General features: G+C 41.0%; 1 protein-coding gene across 2 annotated transcripts in view; it reads right to left on the bottom strand.

The window, feature by feature from the left end:
• Positions 1-18,757, bottom strand: part of THSD7B (thrombospondin type 1 domain containing 7B) — a 491,576-nt gene that overhangs the window by 49,102 nt on the left and 423,717 nt on the right. For both annotated transcript variants that reach the window (XM_034786451.1, XM_034786452.1), the window contains one exon: positions 393-526. In XM_034786451.1, coding sequence (XP_034642342.1) covers positions 393-526 — 134 coding nt within the window. The remainder of the gene's footprint in view (positions 1-392; positions 527-18,757) is intronic.

Here is an 18,757-nt window from a genome sequence, read left to right as displayed (position 1 = left end):
GCCATTGCAAGGGCCTCGTGCACTGGTGAACCTTGGTCCCTCCTATTCTGTCTGTGGCACATAATAGACTAGTCTCCTGCAGGTTATAATACTTTGGTCTCATTTCAGTTGTTAGGTTAGTGTGCAGGTGCTGGGTGGTGTTGGTGACCTATGATGTACAGAAGGTCAGACTAGATGATCTAATAGTCCCTTCTGACCTTTAACTCTATGACTATGAATAAAACTGCATCTGAGGGCAGCTTTGTCTGTAAACCTTTAAATGTCAATGCACACCTCTTTCCACTTCAGAGATGTTGGACATTCACTTTCATAAATCCAGTTACTTTTTCCTTATGAAAAAAAAGTTTTAGCCTCTGTATATTTAAAATAATTATGCCTTTCTTTTCACGCACCTGATTTTTCTAGTTTGTATTCCGTCTCCACAGTGGAGGGAATTTTGTTCGCTGTTGATTTTGCATGGAGACCATGGTTCTACTACCCAGGAATACTGATTGCACTCAGTGTAACATGGGACTGCCTCATACACCTGCCAGGGAAAAGAATCAAAATTATTCATTTGAACCACTGAGTATCTCCACAGAAATGCCTTAGGAAAACAACAATAAAAAGGACACCACTGAAAAACACCCCTGATTATGTTTGTTATACTAAAAATGGTGTAAAAGATTTAAATTCATTGATTCACTATTGACTTGCTGAAAGATGTGCAAATATGTAATGAATTATATGGATGTAGCATCTCTAGAAAAAAGAATAAATAAAAAGCTATTTTCTAAAGCCTGAACAAGAATTCCATTACAATTTCATTTGCTCAGACTCCTCACACAACATCTATCAGGTGTCCCTTCCCACAATTATACACCATATTGTATCCTTAGACTCCTTTAAGACACTAACTGAAATATAAGAAGCATTTACTTTTTGCATTTAGTGTGTCCTTATAAGTCATTCGCTGTACAGAAATGAAATTTTATGCATTCTGAGCATTTTTTTAAACAAAATATTGTAAATACATTTTCCCCTAACAGCCACTTAACTTCCATATGTCTTCCAGGCAAACACTATTGTGTATTCATGTGAACTCTGTTTTCTTCATGTAAAGAATACATCTGAAAGCCTGAAAAATGTTTACAACAGCTATTCACGCTTTAGGAACACTGTACGGAGAAACATTATATAAAAGTGTGGTTTTTTTGTTTAAATTAATAAATGTATTAACATTGTTTTCAAGGAATACTTTAAAGGGCAGCTTCCTGTGCATTTATTTTGGTTGTATTTCACTGAACTTGGCCAATAAATCCAGCTTGCCTGCATAATTGAAGCTGAACTTTTAAGACACAGTGCTCTTCATTGCTCATTATGAAACACAATACACCATGCTGGGGAAAAAAAAAAAAGTCTGCATATAAGATATTGCTCTCCAGCACACCAAAATCTTCTTTGTCTTCCTGCTGGGGAACAACTCTATTCTGACAATTACAATGACTGTAACTCATACCTTTTCTTACAAAATGAGAAACTTTTACCACACTGTTGTAGTTCACAATTTCATTAAAAAATGGCAGATGATGTCCGTGCATGTTCTGGCATTAACAATAAGGAAGCCTTATTTGAAATATTTTTTTGGGGGGGGGGGGGTGGAGGACTAGAGATAAAGTATTGTATAATGGAAAAGCATGTTGGTTGCAAATCAAATGAATAAGAGACTATTTATTTTCTATTCCTAAGGTGCTTTTTAACAATGTCAGAAACTAATTTTAACTGTAGGCCTGTCTCCAGCTCTGTGTATACAGTGTTCAGGTTTAGCTGAAAGGGGCATGAGATAAACTGAAAAGTGAAAATATGTGAGGACAAAATGAAAAAAGACAGAGGAATGGAAGCGAGGATTGGTGAGAGGAAAGTAAGGCTTTAACTAGTAAAAGAATCATATTTCATGCCATGAAAGCTGAAATGGGAAACGGGAGGGTCAGAAGCCAATTGCTGTTAGAACAAGGAGGTGATAACTGCAACAAAGAAGTCAGTTTAGAAGGATGTGATAAGAGGAGAGAGATAAGAAGTGTAGCTATTTAAAAATAATGGAAATGAATAAAAATGGAAGGAAAAGCAACAAATCTCAATTGTTGAGCCTGTGGATCAAGGATGACAGGATATAACAAAGGCCCTACTTCAGGGCAATGAAAGTTTGTTCATGGGTGGGATGTGTTCTTTCTGCATATTTTTAAGCCTGAGTCATATTTCAGGCTCTGTGTGCACATAACAATGGGCCAGGTTCACTCGTGCTAATACATGGGGCTGAAAATTATACTTCCATGTAATAACTACATGCCAGTACAGAGCCACCATAAATAAGGGCAAGTGGCATTACACTGGCACCCTTATCTTGGTGTTTCTGGAGATGGAGGAGGATAATTTTATGTTTCCAACTTCATCTCTCACCAGAGGGATGGGGGTCTTGCACAAAGTTCACTGTCAGCTCACATTGCATAGCAACTAGTGAATCTGAGCTAATTATGTCTTTACACTGAGGCACTGACATATATAAGGTTCAGGGATACTTAGATCTGTGGCTAGGGAGCTAATATAAATAGTAAGACATTCCTTCTTACACATGTAATGAGTGGTCTAGCAGCAACAATACTGACATATTTTGCTGTACACTAATTCTAATTAATATTAATCTGAGTTACACAAGTGCAATGAGAAGAGAATATAGCCCTTTAATTACCAATAATTGGAGGGACTGCTAGTTTCATTAACACATGGGAATGACAAATGTCCTTGCTGAAAAGTCTAGGGAGGCAAAGTGTGTTCCAGTGGTTAGAGCAGGTGGCTTAGTGCCAAATTCCTTTCCTTCTATTCCCGACTCTGCCACTGACTCACTATTTGACCTTGAACTAGTTACTCCACCTTTGTGAGTTAGTTTATCCAGCTGTGAAATGCGCATAGTAATTCTTTTCTGCTAAGTATAGTGATGCCTTTAATTAATATTTGCGAAGCATCTCCAGGAGACTGCATGTATAAACGTGGGGAATATTTATTGTTTTCTTGCTGTGAAAAATCGACTATTGCCAGGTGAGGTTCTATGACAAAAGGTCCTCTATCATATAGGAGACATTGAAGGTCAACAGTTACATGAAGGTATTACATCCCAAGATTTGGGCTTGAAATGGGTGCTCTCTATGTGAACAGAATGATCCTTGTCACAATGGGGAGGCAAATAATATAGACAAGAAAAGCAAAAAAAACAAAACAAAACAAAACTTAGCCAGCAACATAACAAATTACCTGCAAACTGGTGCTAAACCTCTGTGGAGCCATTTCATTACAGAATGACAAGTCATAAAATATTAACAGAGTGACACTTCAATATGGTGGTGTGATGCCTGACTCATCACATCTTGGGGTTACCAAATGCTGACTGTGAGGATATATTAATGTTTCTTTAAATTTCTAAAAAGAATGGTGGGTCTTGGAAGGTTCTAGAGCCAGGGGCTCAGTTCTGTTCTGTACCTCCAGAGAAAAACAGCCAGGGATGGGGCAAGTGAGAGGAGGAACAATGGAGTCTTGATGTTACCTGTGTGCCCTCTGAATTTTAAGCTGCAATCTCCGGCAATTTCCCCAGGTCACTATATGGGCTATGCAGCAGCTCAGAATCCCTGCAGTGCTCTGTGCAATACAAGGGCTTATAGAGGGAAAAGGAACATATGGCCACTTAAGTAGGCCCTACTTTGCTCCTGGGGGAATTCTTCCTTGGAGCCTTGCAGCTCTCGCATGGCCCCTATACCCTGCTGCCAGAGTGGGGGCTGGAATAAATCCCACGAGCTGTACTGTGATGTGGACAAAGAGAAAGAATGGCTTTAGGAAAACTCTTTCCCCTATTGTAATGAAGCTCCTTGTTCAGTGTTAGACATAACTGACCGTGAATCATTACTTTTGTCATTTGGCATCATTGTAATGCCTGCCAGGATGCAAGCATTGCAACACAATTTCAGGACACTGCTCCACTATTATCGAGTGACTATTCAAACTTCTCTTCTTAGTTGCTAAGTGGAAAGGGGAGGAATCCTGGCTACTCCAGTGATACATTTCTGTCAACTGGGAGCGGCAGTCAAACCCATTGACTCCATGAGAACCTACTAGGGACAGATTGGGGGCATATGCCCTAGAAGTCTAGGGCAGGTATCAACAATCTACAGCATCTGTCTTTTTGTATATAGAATAGTAATACTTTATGGACCTTGGCTAGCTGTCAGAACTGTGCTTACAGGGAAGAAGTTAGGTGAGTGTTTGTTGTAGGGGTAGAGTTTCAAGCTAAAATAAACCAAAGAAAATTTAAGAGGGCAAAAAAAAAATGTTATTTAAAAACGAGTCCCTAAAAGACAACCCACACAGCAAACTGGACTATGCTGTTCTGGATGCTCTCTTTATATAAGGGGCAGGGGTGATATTTTATTCTCCAAATGTGGATCACTTATGACAGATGAAGCTTCATCATCTCATCTCCTCTGAGGGAAAGTCGGCCATTATAAGGCCGGTCAGTGGTGCAGCAGGGCTAAGACAGGCTCCCTGCCCGCCCTAGCTCCACATGGCTCCCAGAAGCAGCAGCATGTCCCCGCTCCTATACATAGGGGCAGCTGGGGGCTCCACATGCTGCCCCCGCCCCAAGCACTGGCTCTGTAGCTCCCATTGGCCAGAAACCGTGGCCAATGGGAGCTTAGGGGGTGGTGCCTACGGATGGGGCAGTGCGCAGAACCATCTGACCATGCATCCACTTAGGAGCCAAAGGCGAGGGTGGGGGGACATGCCCCTGCTTCCAGGAGCTGCTTGAGGTAAGAGCCTGCACCCCTCACCCCTTCCCTAGCCCTGATCCCTCTCCCACCCTCCAAACCTCTCGATCCTAGCCCAGAGCACCCTCCTGCACCCCCAACCCCTCATCCTCATGAGTATCTTCGAAAACTCATAGCAATCAGGGGAGGTCCCGGATGACTAGAAAAAAGGTAATGTAGTGCCCATCTTTAAAAAAGGGACGGAGGATGATCAGTCTCACCTCAGTCCCTGGAAAAATCATGGAGCAGGTCTTCAAGGAATCAATTCTGAAGCACTTAGAGGAGAGGAAAGTGATCAGGAACTGTCAGCATGGATTCACCAAGGACAAGTCATGCCTGACTAACCTAATTGCCTTCTATGATGAGATAACTGGCTCTGTGGATGAGGTGAAAGCAGTAGATATGTTATTCCTTAACTTTAGCAAAGCTTTTGATACGGTCTCCCACAGTATTCTTGCCAACAAGTTAAAGAAGTATGGGCTGGATGAATGGACTATAAAGTGCATAGAAAGCTGGCTAGATCGTCGGGCTCAACGGGTAGTGATCAATGGCTCCATGTCTAGTTGGCAGCCGGTATCAAGCGGAGTGCCCCAAGGGTCGGTCCTGGGGCTGGTTTTGTTCAATATCTTCATTAATGATCTGGAGGATGGCGTGGACTGCATCCTCAGCAAGTTTGCAGATGACATTAAACTAGGAGGAGTGGTAGATACGCTGGAGGGAAGGGATAGGATACAGAGGGACCTAGACAAATTAGAGGATTGGGCCAAAAATATCTGATGAGGTTCAACAAGGACAAGTGCAGAGTCCTGCACTTTGGATGGAAGAATCCCATGCGGTTCTGCAGAAAAGGACTTAGGGGTTACAGTGGATGAGAAGCTGGATATGAGTCAGCAGTGAGCCCTTGTTGCCAAGAAGGCTAATGACATTTTGGGCTGTATAAGTAGGGGCATTGCCAGCAGATCGAGGGACGTGATCATTCTCCTCTATTTGACATTGGTGAGGCCTTACCTGGAATACTGTGTCCAGTTTTGGGCCCCAAACTACAAGGAGGATGTGGACAAATTGGAGAGAGTCCAGCGGAGGGCAACGAAAATGATTAGGGGGTTGGAGCACATGACTTATGAGGTGAGGCTGAGGGAACTGGGATTGTTTAGTCTGCAGAAGAGAAGAATGAGGGGGGATTTGATAGCTGCTTTCAACTACCTGAAAGGGGGTTCCAAAGAGGATGGATCTAGACTGGTCTCAGCGGTACCAGATGACAGAACAAGGAGTAATGGTCTCCAGTTGCAGTGGGGGATGTTTAGGTTGGATAGTAGGAAAATCTTTTTCATTAGGAGGGTGGTGAAGCACTGGAATGGGTTACCTAGGGAGGTGGTGGAATCTCCTTCCTTAGAGGTTTTTAAGGTCAGGCTTGACAAAGCTCTGGCTTGGATGATTTAGTTGGGGATTGGTCCTGCTCTGAGCAGGGGGTTGGACTAGATGACCTCCTGAGGTACCTTCCAACCCTGATATTCTATGATTCTATGATCCCCAGCCCCATCACAGAGTCTGCACCCCCAGCTGGAGCCCTTCACACACGCACCCCACACTCCAAACCCCTCAGCCCCAGCCCAGAGCCCCCTCCTGCACCCCAAATCCTTCATCCCTGGCCCCACACCAGGGCCACACCCCCAGCCCTCACCCTCACCCCTCTGCTTCAGTCCAGAGCCTCCTCCCACACCCTGAACCTCTCATTTCTGGCCCCATCCTAGAACCCACACCCCCAGACCAGAGCCCATACCCCCTCACACATCCCAACCTCTTGCCTCAGCTCAGAGCCCCCTCCTGCACCTCAAAGCCCTCATCCTTGGCTCCACCCCTGAGCCCTCACCCCCTCCCACAGCCCAACCCATTGCCTCAGCCTGGAACCCCCTCCCAAACCCCGAACCCTTCATTTCTGGCCCCACGCTGGAGCCTGCACCCCCACCCGGAGCCCTCACCCCATCCCCGAGCCAGCCCGGTGAAAATGAGTGAGTGAGTGAATGAGGGTGGGGAGAGTGAGTGACAGAGGGAGGAGGTTGGAGTGAGCAGATGGGCGGGGCCTTGGAGGAGGAGCGGGGCAGGGAGTGGGGCAAGGGTGTTCCGTTTTGTGTGAGTAGAAAGTTAGCAACCCTAGTGAACAAACCAAAAGAAGTCCTGTTCCCCCGCCATCCTGCGTCAGCATCCAAACTACTTCCCACAACTCTCCTGAGATTTTCTCACTTTCCCTCAAAAGCACTTTTTGCTGCCACCTGGGGTAATCAACCCTCTTACTATTCTCCATGATGGCTTCTTTGTCTAACTGAATGTCCCTCAGCTTTAGGATGCAGCTGTGGCCTTGGTTCTCTCTCTGACATCTCTGTTTCCAGGTGTTCCTTCACCTGTTGCACTTGTCACAGTGAGTTAGGAGAACTTCAGTAGATTTATACAGGCTGCTAGTGTCTGCTAACAGGACGGGTCCGTACCCCATCTCAATACATACTTTATACTCAGTTATATGTTCTAGGTCCTGTTCTGTAAACAGATGCAAGATTGACTGCAGTGGGATTCTGTATGAGTCTGCACTCAGACATTTCTTTACAGGATGGGAGCTGCTATTTGTAACTTTGATTCTGGCCTCACAAATGATGAAGTGTAACTTGGTCACAAGCTGTGCTCCTTGTCACAGTGGAACAGGATCATTTTCTAATTTCTCTCTCCTTGCTAGCAATGATATATTTTAATCAATGCTGATTTTTCTTTTTGTATCAGCAGGAGGGTCTCCAAGTCATATCTTCTGCTTATAGTTATAGTGTTTAAGAAGATCAAGGGAATGAACCTCATGATTCTGGGTTGCCCACAGAGTGTGACTCAGCTGTGTTACTCTGTAGGACTTACTGCCATTGGCCTTCACAGAGTTTGTTTAATTGTGTGTTCTCTGAAGCACTATAAAGCAGATAATAAAGTCTGCTCTCTGACAACCACCATCCACTCTCCCTCTGCGAAGTACAACCAAAACCATAAAACAGTTTACTTAAATTGTTTTTCTAAATTCTCAGAGTTAACTAGATTTATGAAACCAAAGCACAGTGATAATATATTCACAAAACCCACAGGTGTAGAAATACACAACATTGCACTAGCAACCCAACCCAACTACTCAAGGAAAGGAACAAAAAAAGACAATAAATAGTAGCATGTCCCCTAGTGGGACTCTTTAAATATTGAGAGTTAACTGGAGTAGGTTTTTTTTTTTGTAACTTTCAATTTCCTGCTTTACTTTTAGATCACGGGCCTAGTTATGGGACTTTTGCCTCCCTCTGTTGGTGGAGAGGAGCTACAAACCAGTGACAGCTGGACTAAGGATTTCCAGGTGGTGTAGAGCTGCCGGAATGGCCCTATGCTGCTCCCCCTTACAGGAACTTGATCGACACATTTGCCCTCCTCTAAAAATGAATCCAAACTTTGAAGTTTCTAAAATATTTGCTTCACTGTTTCCCTCAATTAATTATTAATTATTATTATTATTATTCATGTGTTTGGGCCAGAAGTGCAAAATACCCCAAGAAATTCTGTTTTCATGGGGTGAAACCATGTCTCACTGAAATCAGTGGGAGTTTTGCCACTGCTTTAAATGGGGTCAGGATTTCACTTATGGTCTTTATGGCAGAATTAGAAGCAGGAAGCACCATACATCTTGTGAAAAATCATATACATTTGAGATACTCATCACCTTTTGCAGACTGAAGAGAATAGAACTTGATTACAGATAAAGAAGAATATATGGTGCTTTTATGATCAACTTTCTGAAGTTCATCTATAACTAAACCAAAGACACTTTTGGATCTTAACCATAAAATAGATAATTGGTACCTGAAGAGGTTCTCCTTCAGTGAATAAAAGGACATAAAGACAAAGCTGCCTTGATTTGTACGGAATGAGACTATTGCACTAGGGACTCTAAGAAATGTGAGCCCAACTCCCATGGACCTCAGTTTTTAGTCTTAACAAGTATTTTATTTGAATGCACAGAAACATTATTAATCAGTTCATTTCCTCTTGAATAAATGGTGCTGGAGAAATGTCCTAGTACATGAACATCTGAAAATAATTATGTGATGAGCTGGTAGGATTCTCTTCTTTACTTCCTCAGAAGTTGGAACAGAGCAATGTTAACTTACTTATCAGATCACCTATAGAAATGGGTGCGCTTGCACAGGTGATCTAAATGATTAAAAGAAATAATGGCTATACTTGAGAGACAAAGGGCCTGCAGTTGCAGGGGATCAGTACTTCTGGAAATCATAGTGACTTCATATTTCAGTGAACATCAAGATTTATCGTCTGTCAAGGTAAATATCGACTCTGGCTTTGCCTTAGTCAATATTTTAGCTTTCCAGTCAGTAGATCTTGACGTTTACCTCAACAGAAGTCAATATCTGCTTATTATATTAGAATAACCAAACTGATATCTGTAGCAGATGACTGGAAACCCGAGGACATCCTTTTTGCTATTAATTTTTATCAAAATGGAACAAATTCATCCCTGGTATAAACTCATTTCATGTCAATGATCTTGCACCAGGGATACACTAGACCAAATATGTTTAAATAGCCAGAACCCAAGAAATAAAAATGTACTTTTAAACTATGGAGACCACCAAGAATAAAACTAAAACGCTGTATGTGCCACATAATCTAGTTCTGTAGGGGAGCGAGCTGATTTGCTCTGATTTCCAAAGGCACTTGATGGCAAGGAAGTTTGAACTTAGATATTAAGCACTCCTATTGAGACTTTCCAGCAGGGGTTTCACTTTTTTTTTAATCCACTTTACTCTCTTTCCCCCAGTGCCCAGAGTTCAAGAGGAGGCAGCTGTTAGACTGAATTGTGTTGTAATGATTCTTCTTTTGTTACAGTAAAAGTCCATGTAGAGCCCAAATGACTTTTTAAAATCTGAACTGTGGTCAACGTGGCTTTCACAGACAACTTGACATGATTGGGACTACAGCAAATTGGGAACTACAGCTGCTGTGATGTTTTGTAACCTCAACAGGCACAGTCTGCCTGTCACAAAAGTGGGGGTATTACAAAGTACAGTGTGAGCTCAGCCACAAAGTGATTACCCGCAGTTCTGATTTAGGTGCAGACCTTGAACAATCCCAGTTCATCTAAATTTCATGAGAATTTCCTTTTTGTTAGGTGCTGTATTTACCAGTATGAGAAATGATGTTTGTCTCAGTTAGTAACTAGCACATATTTTGTCTTTTGGCTTCATTCAACTTCAGACAAGCCGTTTAAAAAAAAAATGTCTATGGCTTAATTCATTAAGACCACAAATTGGCAAGACACCCTTAGGTGCTACAGCAATACAAATAAATAAATAATGATAAACAATATTCAAGTAATTAATGGGCTTAACTGTTTTCCTGAACCTGGATTCATTTAAGCATGGGCTTAAATGCTTATCTGAATTAGGGCCGAATTGGGCTATATATCTGAAGGGAGAATATTACCTTATCAACAAATGTTATATTGTGTAATCCTGAATGACATCACTAAAAGTGTCAAACTTAAAATACTGTGTAAGGATAGTTTGCATACTGACCAAGCCTTCTGCAAATATATTAGCCATTCATGTTTTCAAACTGTTGGAACAAATCATTTTTAGGCTATAGCTTATTTGCAAGCTACTAGTTGCAACCATTTGCTGTTTGTTATTCAATATCTGGGTTGTACGGCGAGTTGCCTCAATCATATGGTATTGTTTCTGCTCCCTGATTGGAGTCAGGAGAAGAACAAACTAAAAAGTAGCGAATAATTCATGGTACAGGATTTTGGAAAAATAATTGTGTTAAAATTTGTGAAACTATTGAGATTCATGAACTTTTTCATATAAATGCTGATGATTTGTCCCAATAATCTACATAACAAGTAATATGATTGCACGTTTCAAAGCAAAACAAATAAAGCACATTCATTCATTAATATATACCTGAAGTAGGAGCTGACTAGCCCTTATGATAGGGATCAAAGAGGATCACTCATAAGCTTAATAAAGGTTACTAAAACCTCAGCTGGTGCCCAACTAAGTTTAGAGAAAACCCACAAAAACCACTCAAGTGATTCTACATGTGTCCAAAACATTATGGTGAATGAAAAGGAAATCAATGTTACCCTAACATCTATGTGCCATAATACAAACAAACAAGACCAAAGGCCAGTCTGATGTTTTCTGAGTATATATAACTACAATGTGAGGGACCAGATTAATTCCCAGTTCCTTTTTCTAGTTCCTCTTGCTGTCCGGGAGCTCAGCAGTAGATTGCTCAGCCCTCCCAAAGGAGGGACATTTCAGGTTGGCCTGAAGCAACCTTTGTTGTTAAGTGAGTAGCACTGCTGATAGGCTTCAAAGGGATTCCCAGAGTAAGGAAGATTTTTGTGATGTCAGGGGGAGAAACATTTATGAATCTACTCAGAATTCCCTCCATCCCAGACTACCTAATTATAATTCTCACAGTAGCCTGGTATGATTCCCAGTTTACAGATGAAGAAACTGAGCCTGGGAAGTTAAGTGATTTACCCAAGCTAGAGAGAGCGCCAGTATGAGAACTGAGATTCGAATGCTGGAATGCCATATTCCCTGGCTCATGCTCTAACCATCAGTCCACCCTCATTTTACAATCAAAACAATGGCAAGACATTTATGGATGAAGCCATTGTGATTAGTCTCTGAACAAAATTATTGCCAAGCTTGAACTGAACAAAGGTATTGTCAATGTTAGGCCTCAAACTTCCGCTTTGCAGAGGTAAAAAGGGCACGCTTTGCAGAAGTATAAACTAAGACTTGTGGTCAAAACACGCTGCAACCAGATAACACATTCTAACTCCTATAAAGCGAGATAAGTTGTGCCCCTGGGCACAGCTTGTCTAACCCACAATTAAAACAATTGGCTACAAGAAAATAAGTAAGCATAAATTATATAGTCAAAGTGACACAAGGAGATAAGTAAGCATAAATTATACAGCCAAGGTGACAATGCTAACCACATTAAAGATTTGGCTGACCCTAATTGGTCAGCCTGTTTTAAGACACGGCCGACAGATCAGATAAAAAGTACAAAGGCACGGGACTGTGTGTGTGTTTTGGTCATAAGGGAAATCTGACTCACACCCCCTGAACCGAAGGGACGTGCACGTTGCGACTGTCCGTACCTGGCCACTGCGGAAAACGGCCAACTGAAGGGTAACATATTTTCGGGCGAATGCAGGGTAAGGTAAAGAAGTCTGGTTGCTTGAGCAGAATTGATCTCATGTTGTATCGATACTATAGTGTTAAGATAGTAGTAAGTAGCTGATGAATAATAACTTTACATGTACTTGTGCTTGTCTTCCATTTATATTAATCCTTATTCAGTGCTGGTCTTTATTCTTGCTTTTCTTATTTTGTCTGTGTTGCCTTTATAGTCAAAAGTCATTAAAAACCTTTTTTGAGGAATAATCAGTAGTTTTAATTTTTCTTATACGGGCACTACTCAACCTCATTACATCTGTGTTGGGTGGTGGGAAGTAGCGATCACCCAGGGCCCAATTAGGGTCCTGACGCATGCCTCCCTCTTCCTTTATCTCCATAGCTATCAACAAAGCAAGTCCTGGTAATGCTACAATACAAAACTGTGGCTTTAAAGTGAGGGATTAGAAGTAAGGAGTAGAAATGAAGAAAGAGACTGTAAAATACTGTTAAAAAGACAATTGAATGCCCAGTACTCCCTCAGCATATTCTTTAAGTGTTCTTCCCCCCTCATCCAGTCCTTTTGCCTAACTTTAAAAGCCCTGGTCTGTTAGTCAGTCTCTCATTTTCTTCTAATAGATCATTAAATATGCAAAGACAGGTACCTCCGTAATTCAAATTGATAAGTGCAATGAATGGAAAATGACTTGTTTAAAGAGTTAATTGAAGTGAGATCTACTAAACCACAGTTATTATGGCTGGTACTTACGGAAGTAACAGCTCACTGACCAAGGTTTATTAATTTATATTTAGCAGTGCTAAATGTTTTTATTTTCTGTAAAGCTGGTGCACACACTAAAAATGTCAAGCTGTATTATGCTAACATGTAAGCATTCTTTACTGGAACTTAAAATAAGAAATTGGTGTAATTAAACGTGAAAATATGGGACAAAATATTCTCTAAGTGATTGTTCATTTCAATAAATTCCATCTCTCTAATTAGCAGCAGCAGGAGTTATGAGACCCTAAAGCTCTGTCAGCACTCGTATGAACAGGCTCCCAGCCAGTAATCCACACTGCCTCCCCCAGTAGATGTAACTGTAGAATTATAGCAGCTGGCACCTTTCCTGCAGTGCTGGAACCAGAGTGCAAGACCTTCTCAACACACTCGCTCGCTGCCTTCCAATGATCTGATATGTTAAAAAGTAGAATTCCCTCGGGGCAGTGAAAAACACTTTAACTGCACTTATTGGCTGATCCCAAAGGGCTAATATGAATTTTGCTTATTTTAGAGTATTGATAGGTCTGAAAACACTAATGATTTTTGTATTTATTATATGACCAATAATACTTCAAACAAGAAGAAAGACAGACAGAAATAGCATTAGCGATTTACTGTAACTATGAGCCTTATCATACAAGATGCTGAGCACAGAGTGGAGTGCTCAACACCTGGCAAGATCAGCTCCTAGATTTCTGAGAGTAGGTTAAACTACTGATGGTTGCAATCCCAATGTAGTGCAATTTAATCTTATATTATTCTGAAGAAATTGAGATGGCAATATGTTACACACACACACAAAACTTAATTCAGTATCAGAAAACTATTTCATCAGAAGTGGTGGTTCTGGACCTCAGAAATGCATTATGCAATGGGGTACCCAATTCTCATATTCAGTGCTCAAATACAATTTTACTGTGCCACCATATACGAGGGTCAAAACTAAGGTGCAGACTCATTAGTGAGAATCTGTTGAATTTTTGAACATCTTCTGCTGATTCTAGAGTCTCTAGATAAGGTAGATTTTGCTTTTTCCCTGACATAAAGCAAGACAGGCAAAGCAAATTTAAGTAGATATGAATAAATTAAAGCTCTGTGTTTTGAAACAACAAATTTTTCTGAAGCAGAGGAATATGTTCAGCAATAACAAAATGACTGTGGTGCCTTTCTGGATCATTCTTAGTTATGCAATAATAATGTTTGATTCGGCCTTAAAGAGAGGAGGTGGAAAAGCTGACTGATGGAGAACAAAGTCCCTTTTTACTAAATGAGAACAATAAAGATCAAGACAGATTGCAACACCAACCTGAGCCTTTGTAGATGTCCATGTTAGCAGGGCATGACAAGCAAAAAGGAGAGAAAATTGTATATTAATTAGTTCAGCTACTGTATTGAAATAAAGCAGAATTCCTGCTTATAAATAAAATTGCTATAACGTAAGGTTGTATCAAAATTATTGGATTTCCCCATCTTTTAGGGGGAAAAAAACCTTCCAAGTAGAAATCAAACATATATTTGTGGGTGAATGAAAAGCATAACTGTGCTAAAGAATGAACCAGATTTCATTCAAGTATCTTCAGGGTAGCATAATGGATTCTCAAGATTAAGGTTAGGGGTCAAAAACCCTATGAAGCTTAACTGGAAACGTGGCAAGAAACCCCACAATTGCAGAATACCAATCACAATAGAAATTAAAAACTTGTAGACACATAAATCTTAATAAGGTGATGCTGTGTTTTTTGAAGTATATAGATTAAGATAGAATATATATCAGGCAGAACACAGCCAGCTGTGCTTTATCAGATGGAGCTGGATCTCTATGAATACTAATCAATGACTACAAAATGGATGCCATTGTGGAAAAAATAATTGAACAATAAAAATTCAGCACCATGGATATAGTGTACACCAACACTCAAAAAGAATGCAATCGTGTGGGGAGAGTTTACACCTACACTTGCAAGGAACACATTGGCAGTGCAGTTGCAGAATTACTTAAGTGTCCATGAAAGTTGTTCTGTAGCCTGGAGGAAATCTCACTGTAACAGTATGCCAAAGTGAACAGCACATAATCAACTCCTGTTAATACAATCTGGACAGCACAAAGTCCCCACTGCAATTATTTTAATGAACCTTCAAGAAGAATGCACTTGTCGAAGTGCCCCAGAAGCCCAAAGCTGGTGCAGCTCCTTGGAAATCTCTCAACAACGCTGCAGCAGTCCTGAAAGCGCCCAGGCGAGCACAATGTGGCTCCACATAGCAAATTCATTCCTTTAAACCAAAAAAGTGCCTTTTCAGTGGGTGAGAAACCTTCCCCTGCTGGGATATGAGCCAGAGAGCTTTGGATCCAACAGCCAAGTCCCTTGTCCCATGAAATAAAATAAAAACAGGCAGTGAGCAGCAATAGCACAGAAGAGCATTTTCTTGGTGCATCTTTATACACTAGGGGATAAGTGTACCGCTGGACAGAAATTTATATCCCAGGAGCACACTTTCACGTACTCTTCCTTTTTAGAAATATTTTGAATTAAGTTTCCACAGCAATCTAGAAGTCTTGGCACTAGGGGATGCAGTACTTGGCTGTCATATACCATTCTCAACATAATCGCAGCAGAATCAAAGAAAACTGACAACTGCATTTACAGCATTAACAAAGCCTTGGTTTTCAAATGCTCTGAAAGCTTATGCCCAAATAAATGTGTTAGTCTCTAAGGTGCCACAAGGACTCCTCGTTATTTATAGCATAGTAATTAGCTGCATTTTGACTCCCCCTTTTGGCTGAGGTCAGTATTTCACCTTCCTCATTCTGTTAGTGGAGAGCATTAAATGGTTTAGAAATTTAGGTTTTCTGTCTCCATCTTTGATTTAGTAAAGAACAACATGACCACATAAATAACATTCTAGTGTATGGAACACAATCATATAAAACTTCTCCAAAAGAAGTCTACAAACTCATCATAAGAAGTTTATCGGCATTTTGTCTTCATGTCTTAAACCAGCTAAGGTATATGCTGGCTTCTTTTCTATCCCGATTTTAGTTTTGGATACAAGAGAGGAAAAGTTGGGGTTAGTTGGACTGATAACATTCCAGCCAAGAAGCGCAAGAGACTGGTTAGTCATCGGCTTGTTTTGTTTCTCAAATACATACCCAGGGGACCGTCAGAGAGGATACCTGACTGGCCATAAGCAGAAGCAACACAAATGACTGCTAGAGTTTCATGTATCCTCAGCAACAAAAAAGCTGATACCTCCTCTCCAGCAGCGGGAGCAGAAATGGGAGCCAACTCACAGTGTTATTCCCTCTTCAGTCAGAGGGCAGGAAGGGGTGGCTCACAGGGGCACGTTCTCTCTTGTTATCCACTTAGCAGCAGGTGCAGAGAAGGGAGGCAATATACCGTCTGAGCCCTGCTCACCAGCAGTGAGGTGCAGATGGCAGACAACTTGCAACAACTTCACTAGCACTGGCACTAAAGCGAGTGCCATACAGAGCCTGATATCCCTGGTCCCATCTGGCCTTAAAGTCTATGAGTCTAATCCATCCCCTCTAGCCACAGGGCTAGAAAAGGGATGTAGCTCACAACCTTATTCTTGCTTCGAATCAGGAAATCTGTCTGAGAAGAGTAGGTATCTCTAGACACCAGAGTATTTGATAGCCTGTAGGGTAGTGTAGCAGAGGTACCTGACTTACTTCCAAATCTGGCAGATGTTAACACTGCCTCTAGAGATGCTATTAACAGAAGTAATTTCTTCTGTGTAATTATAGGTAATACAGACCTCTCTGTGTTATTGGGGTGACACCACATTCATGATAAACTAATTGAATGAAGGTTTTTTCATTGATTTGAAAGTATTGTTGCAAACTCAGACTGTTCTAAAATTTTTACAATCTGACAAATAATGGGGCTTCTTGGATAGTTCTGTTATCATATAAGTGGCTGCAGTTGAATAGGAGTTAAGCATGAAAGAGACTAATTTTATTGACAAACCTTATATAGCATATGACTTTGATGTGCTGCAGAGAAAAACGCTGTTCCTATTTGAAACTGTTCCCCAGCAAATAAATGCAATTAGTAAAAAGAAAGCTCCCTGGAACCAAGAAATAAATCTTGGCATCTGGCAGGGAATACATGGCAAAGCACACGTATATTGTCTCCTGAGATACTGGGTAATGGTAAACTGTCTTCTTACCCAACAACCTGCAGAGGGAAACTTACACCTCCTCACCTGTTTGGATCTTTGCTCAGAACTTCCTACTCTTTCTGTTGAATTATGGAGCATTTTTTTACATGGGTTGAAGTGGAGTAGGTCAAAATCTGATCCGTAAGTGCCCTAACCCTGCTCTGTACCTCAAGGCAGGTAGACATCTTCTTGAATACCCTTCTTTAGGAGCCTGATCCAAATTCACTGGAGTCAATGGAAAGACTCCCACTGACTTCAACAGGCTCTGGGACTGAGTCCAGGGAGACGATGCAGTGAAACTGTATGTCTCTTTGCCCAAGAGAACCACTTCTGTGTTCAAGACATTTAGCTAAGGAAGACTGAAACAAAGTCAAAAGTTTATTTTATTAGGACAAGTAGAGAGGTGATTAGCAGGGAGTTACTAGAGCTTTAACAGATAAGGCAGCTGAGGATCATCAGTTTAAAAGTGCTAATTAAAGATAAAAGGCAGAGCTAAAAGAACCGAGAAAAAGGAGAATAAAGAGACTTGAGGATCAGAAACTGTCGGTTCAGTCACTCTCCTTGAAAGTTAGTCCCATATTGAAAGATAGCTGCAATTTTATTGCTGTCCCAGACAAAATCATGGAAAGGCTGATATGTATGCAACCAGTGAAGAGTTAAAGAATAGTAGCATAATTAATGCCAATCAACATTGTTTTAGGAGAAATTGATCTTGTCAAAAAAGCTTGAACAACCTGTATTTTTATATAGCCAAATGCTAGGTCATACATCCAGGCACAAAGATGAGGGACTTTATTTTGGAAACCAGTGATTGTGAGAGGGGCTTCAGGGTCATGATGCATAACCACCTGAAAATGAGCGCAATGTGGTCGCTAAGAGAGCTAACACAACCCTTGGATTTATAAGCACGGGAATATTAACTAGAAGTAGGGAAGTGTAATTACCACCATATAGGGCACTCATGACACCATTACTAGAATACTGTGCACAGCTCAAGTGTCTGCACTTTTAAAAATGACATTCATTCTTTTAAAGGGTCCAGAAAAGGACTACAAGATTGATTCAAGGTCTGGAAAACATGCCTCACAGTGACAGACTAAAGACGCTCAACCTTTCTACTTTATCCAAGAGAAGGTTAACAGATGACTTGATGATGATCTATACATACCTACCTGGGGAGAAAATATCTGACAGTAGAGGGGAGGGCTCTTTAATCTAGCAGATAAAGACATGAGATCCTCTGACTGGAAGCTGAAGCTAGACAAGTTCAGATTAGAAATAAGGGACACATTTTTAACAGAGAGGGCAAGTAATCAGTGACACAAGTTCCTACGGGTGTGGTGGATTCTCCATCACCCAAAGTCTTTAAATCAAGATGGGGTGTCTTACTAAAAGATATGCCGTATCCAAGCCAAAAGTTATGGGCTTGATGCAGGGATTACTGAGCAAAATTTTATGGCCAGTGCTAATCAGGAGGTAAAAAGAGATGATTATAATGATCCTTTCTGGCCTTAGGATTTTTGAATCCATGAATCAATGTTTCTAATGCAGAATTATAAAATTATCTACTAAACATTAATTGGGGAACAAATTTATTGAGCCTAAATAAACTAAAGTTATTGAAAATGCAAATTGTCTTGATAGGCAGTGTCACTGAGGGGATTAATTTACATGCATGGATTGTATGGGACCATCAATGAAGTATCTGGGCAACCTAAACATGTGGATTAGAAACACATCAGGAT

Source organism: Trachemys scripta, chromosome 11 (genome assembly GCF_013100865.1).
Source record: "Trachemys scripta elegans isolate TJP31775 chromosome 11, CAS_Tse_1.0, whole genome shotgun sequence".
NCBI lineage: Eukaryota > Metazoa > Chordata > Testudines > Emydidae > Trachemys > Trachemys scripta.
Note: the sequence above shows the minus strand (reverse complement) of the source record. Positions and strands in the feature narration are given on the sequence as shown.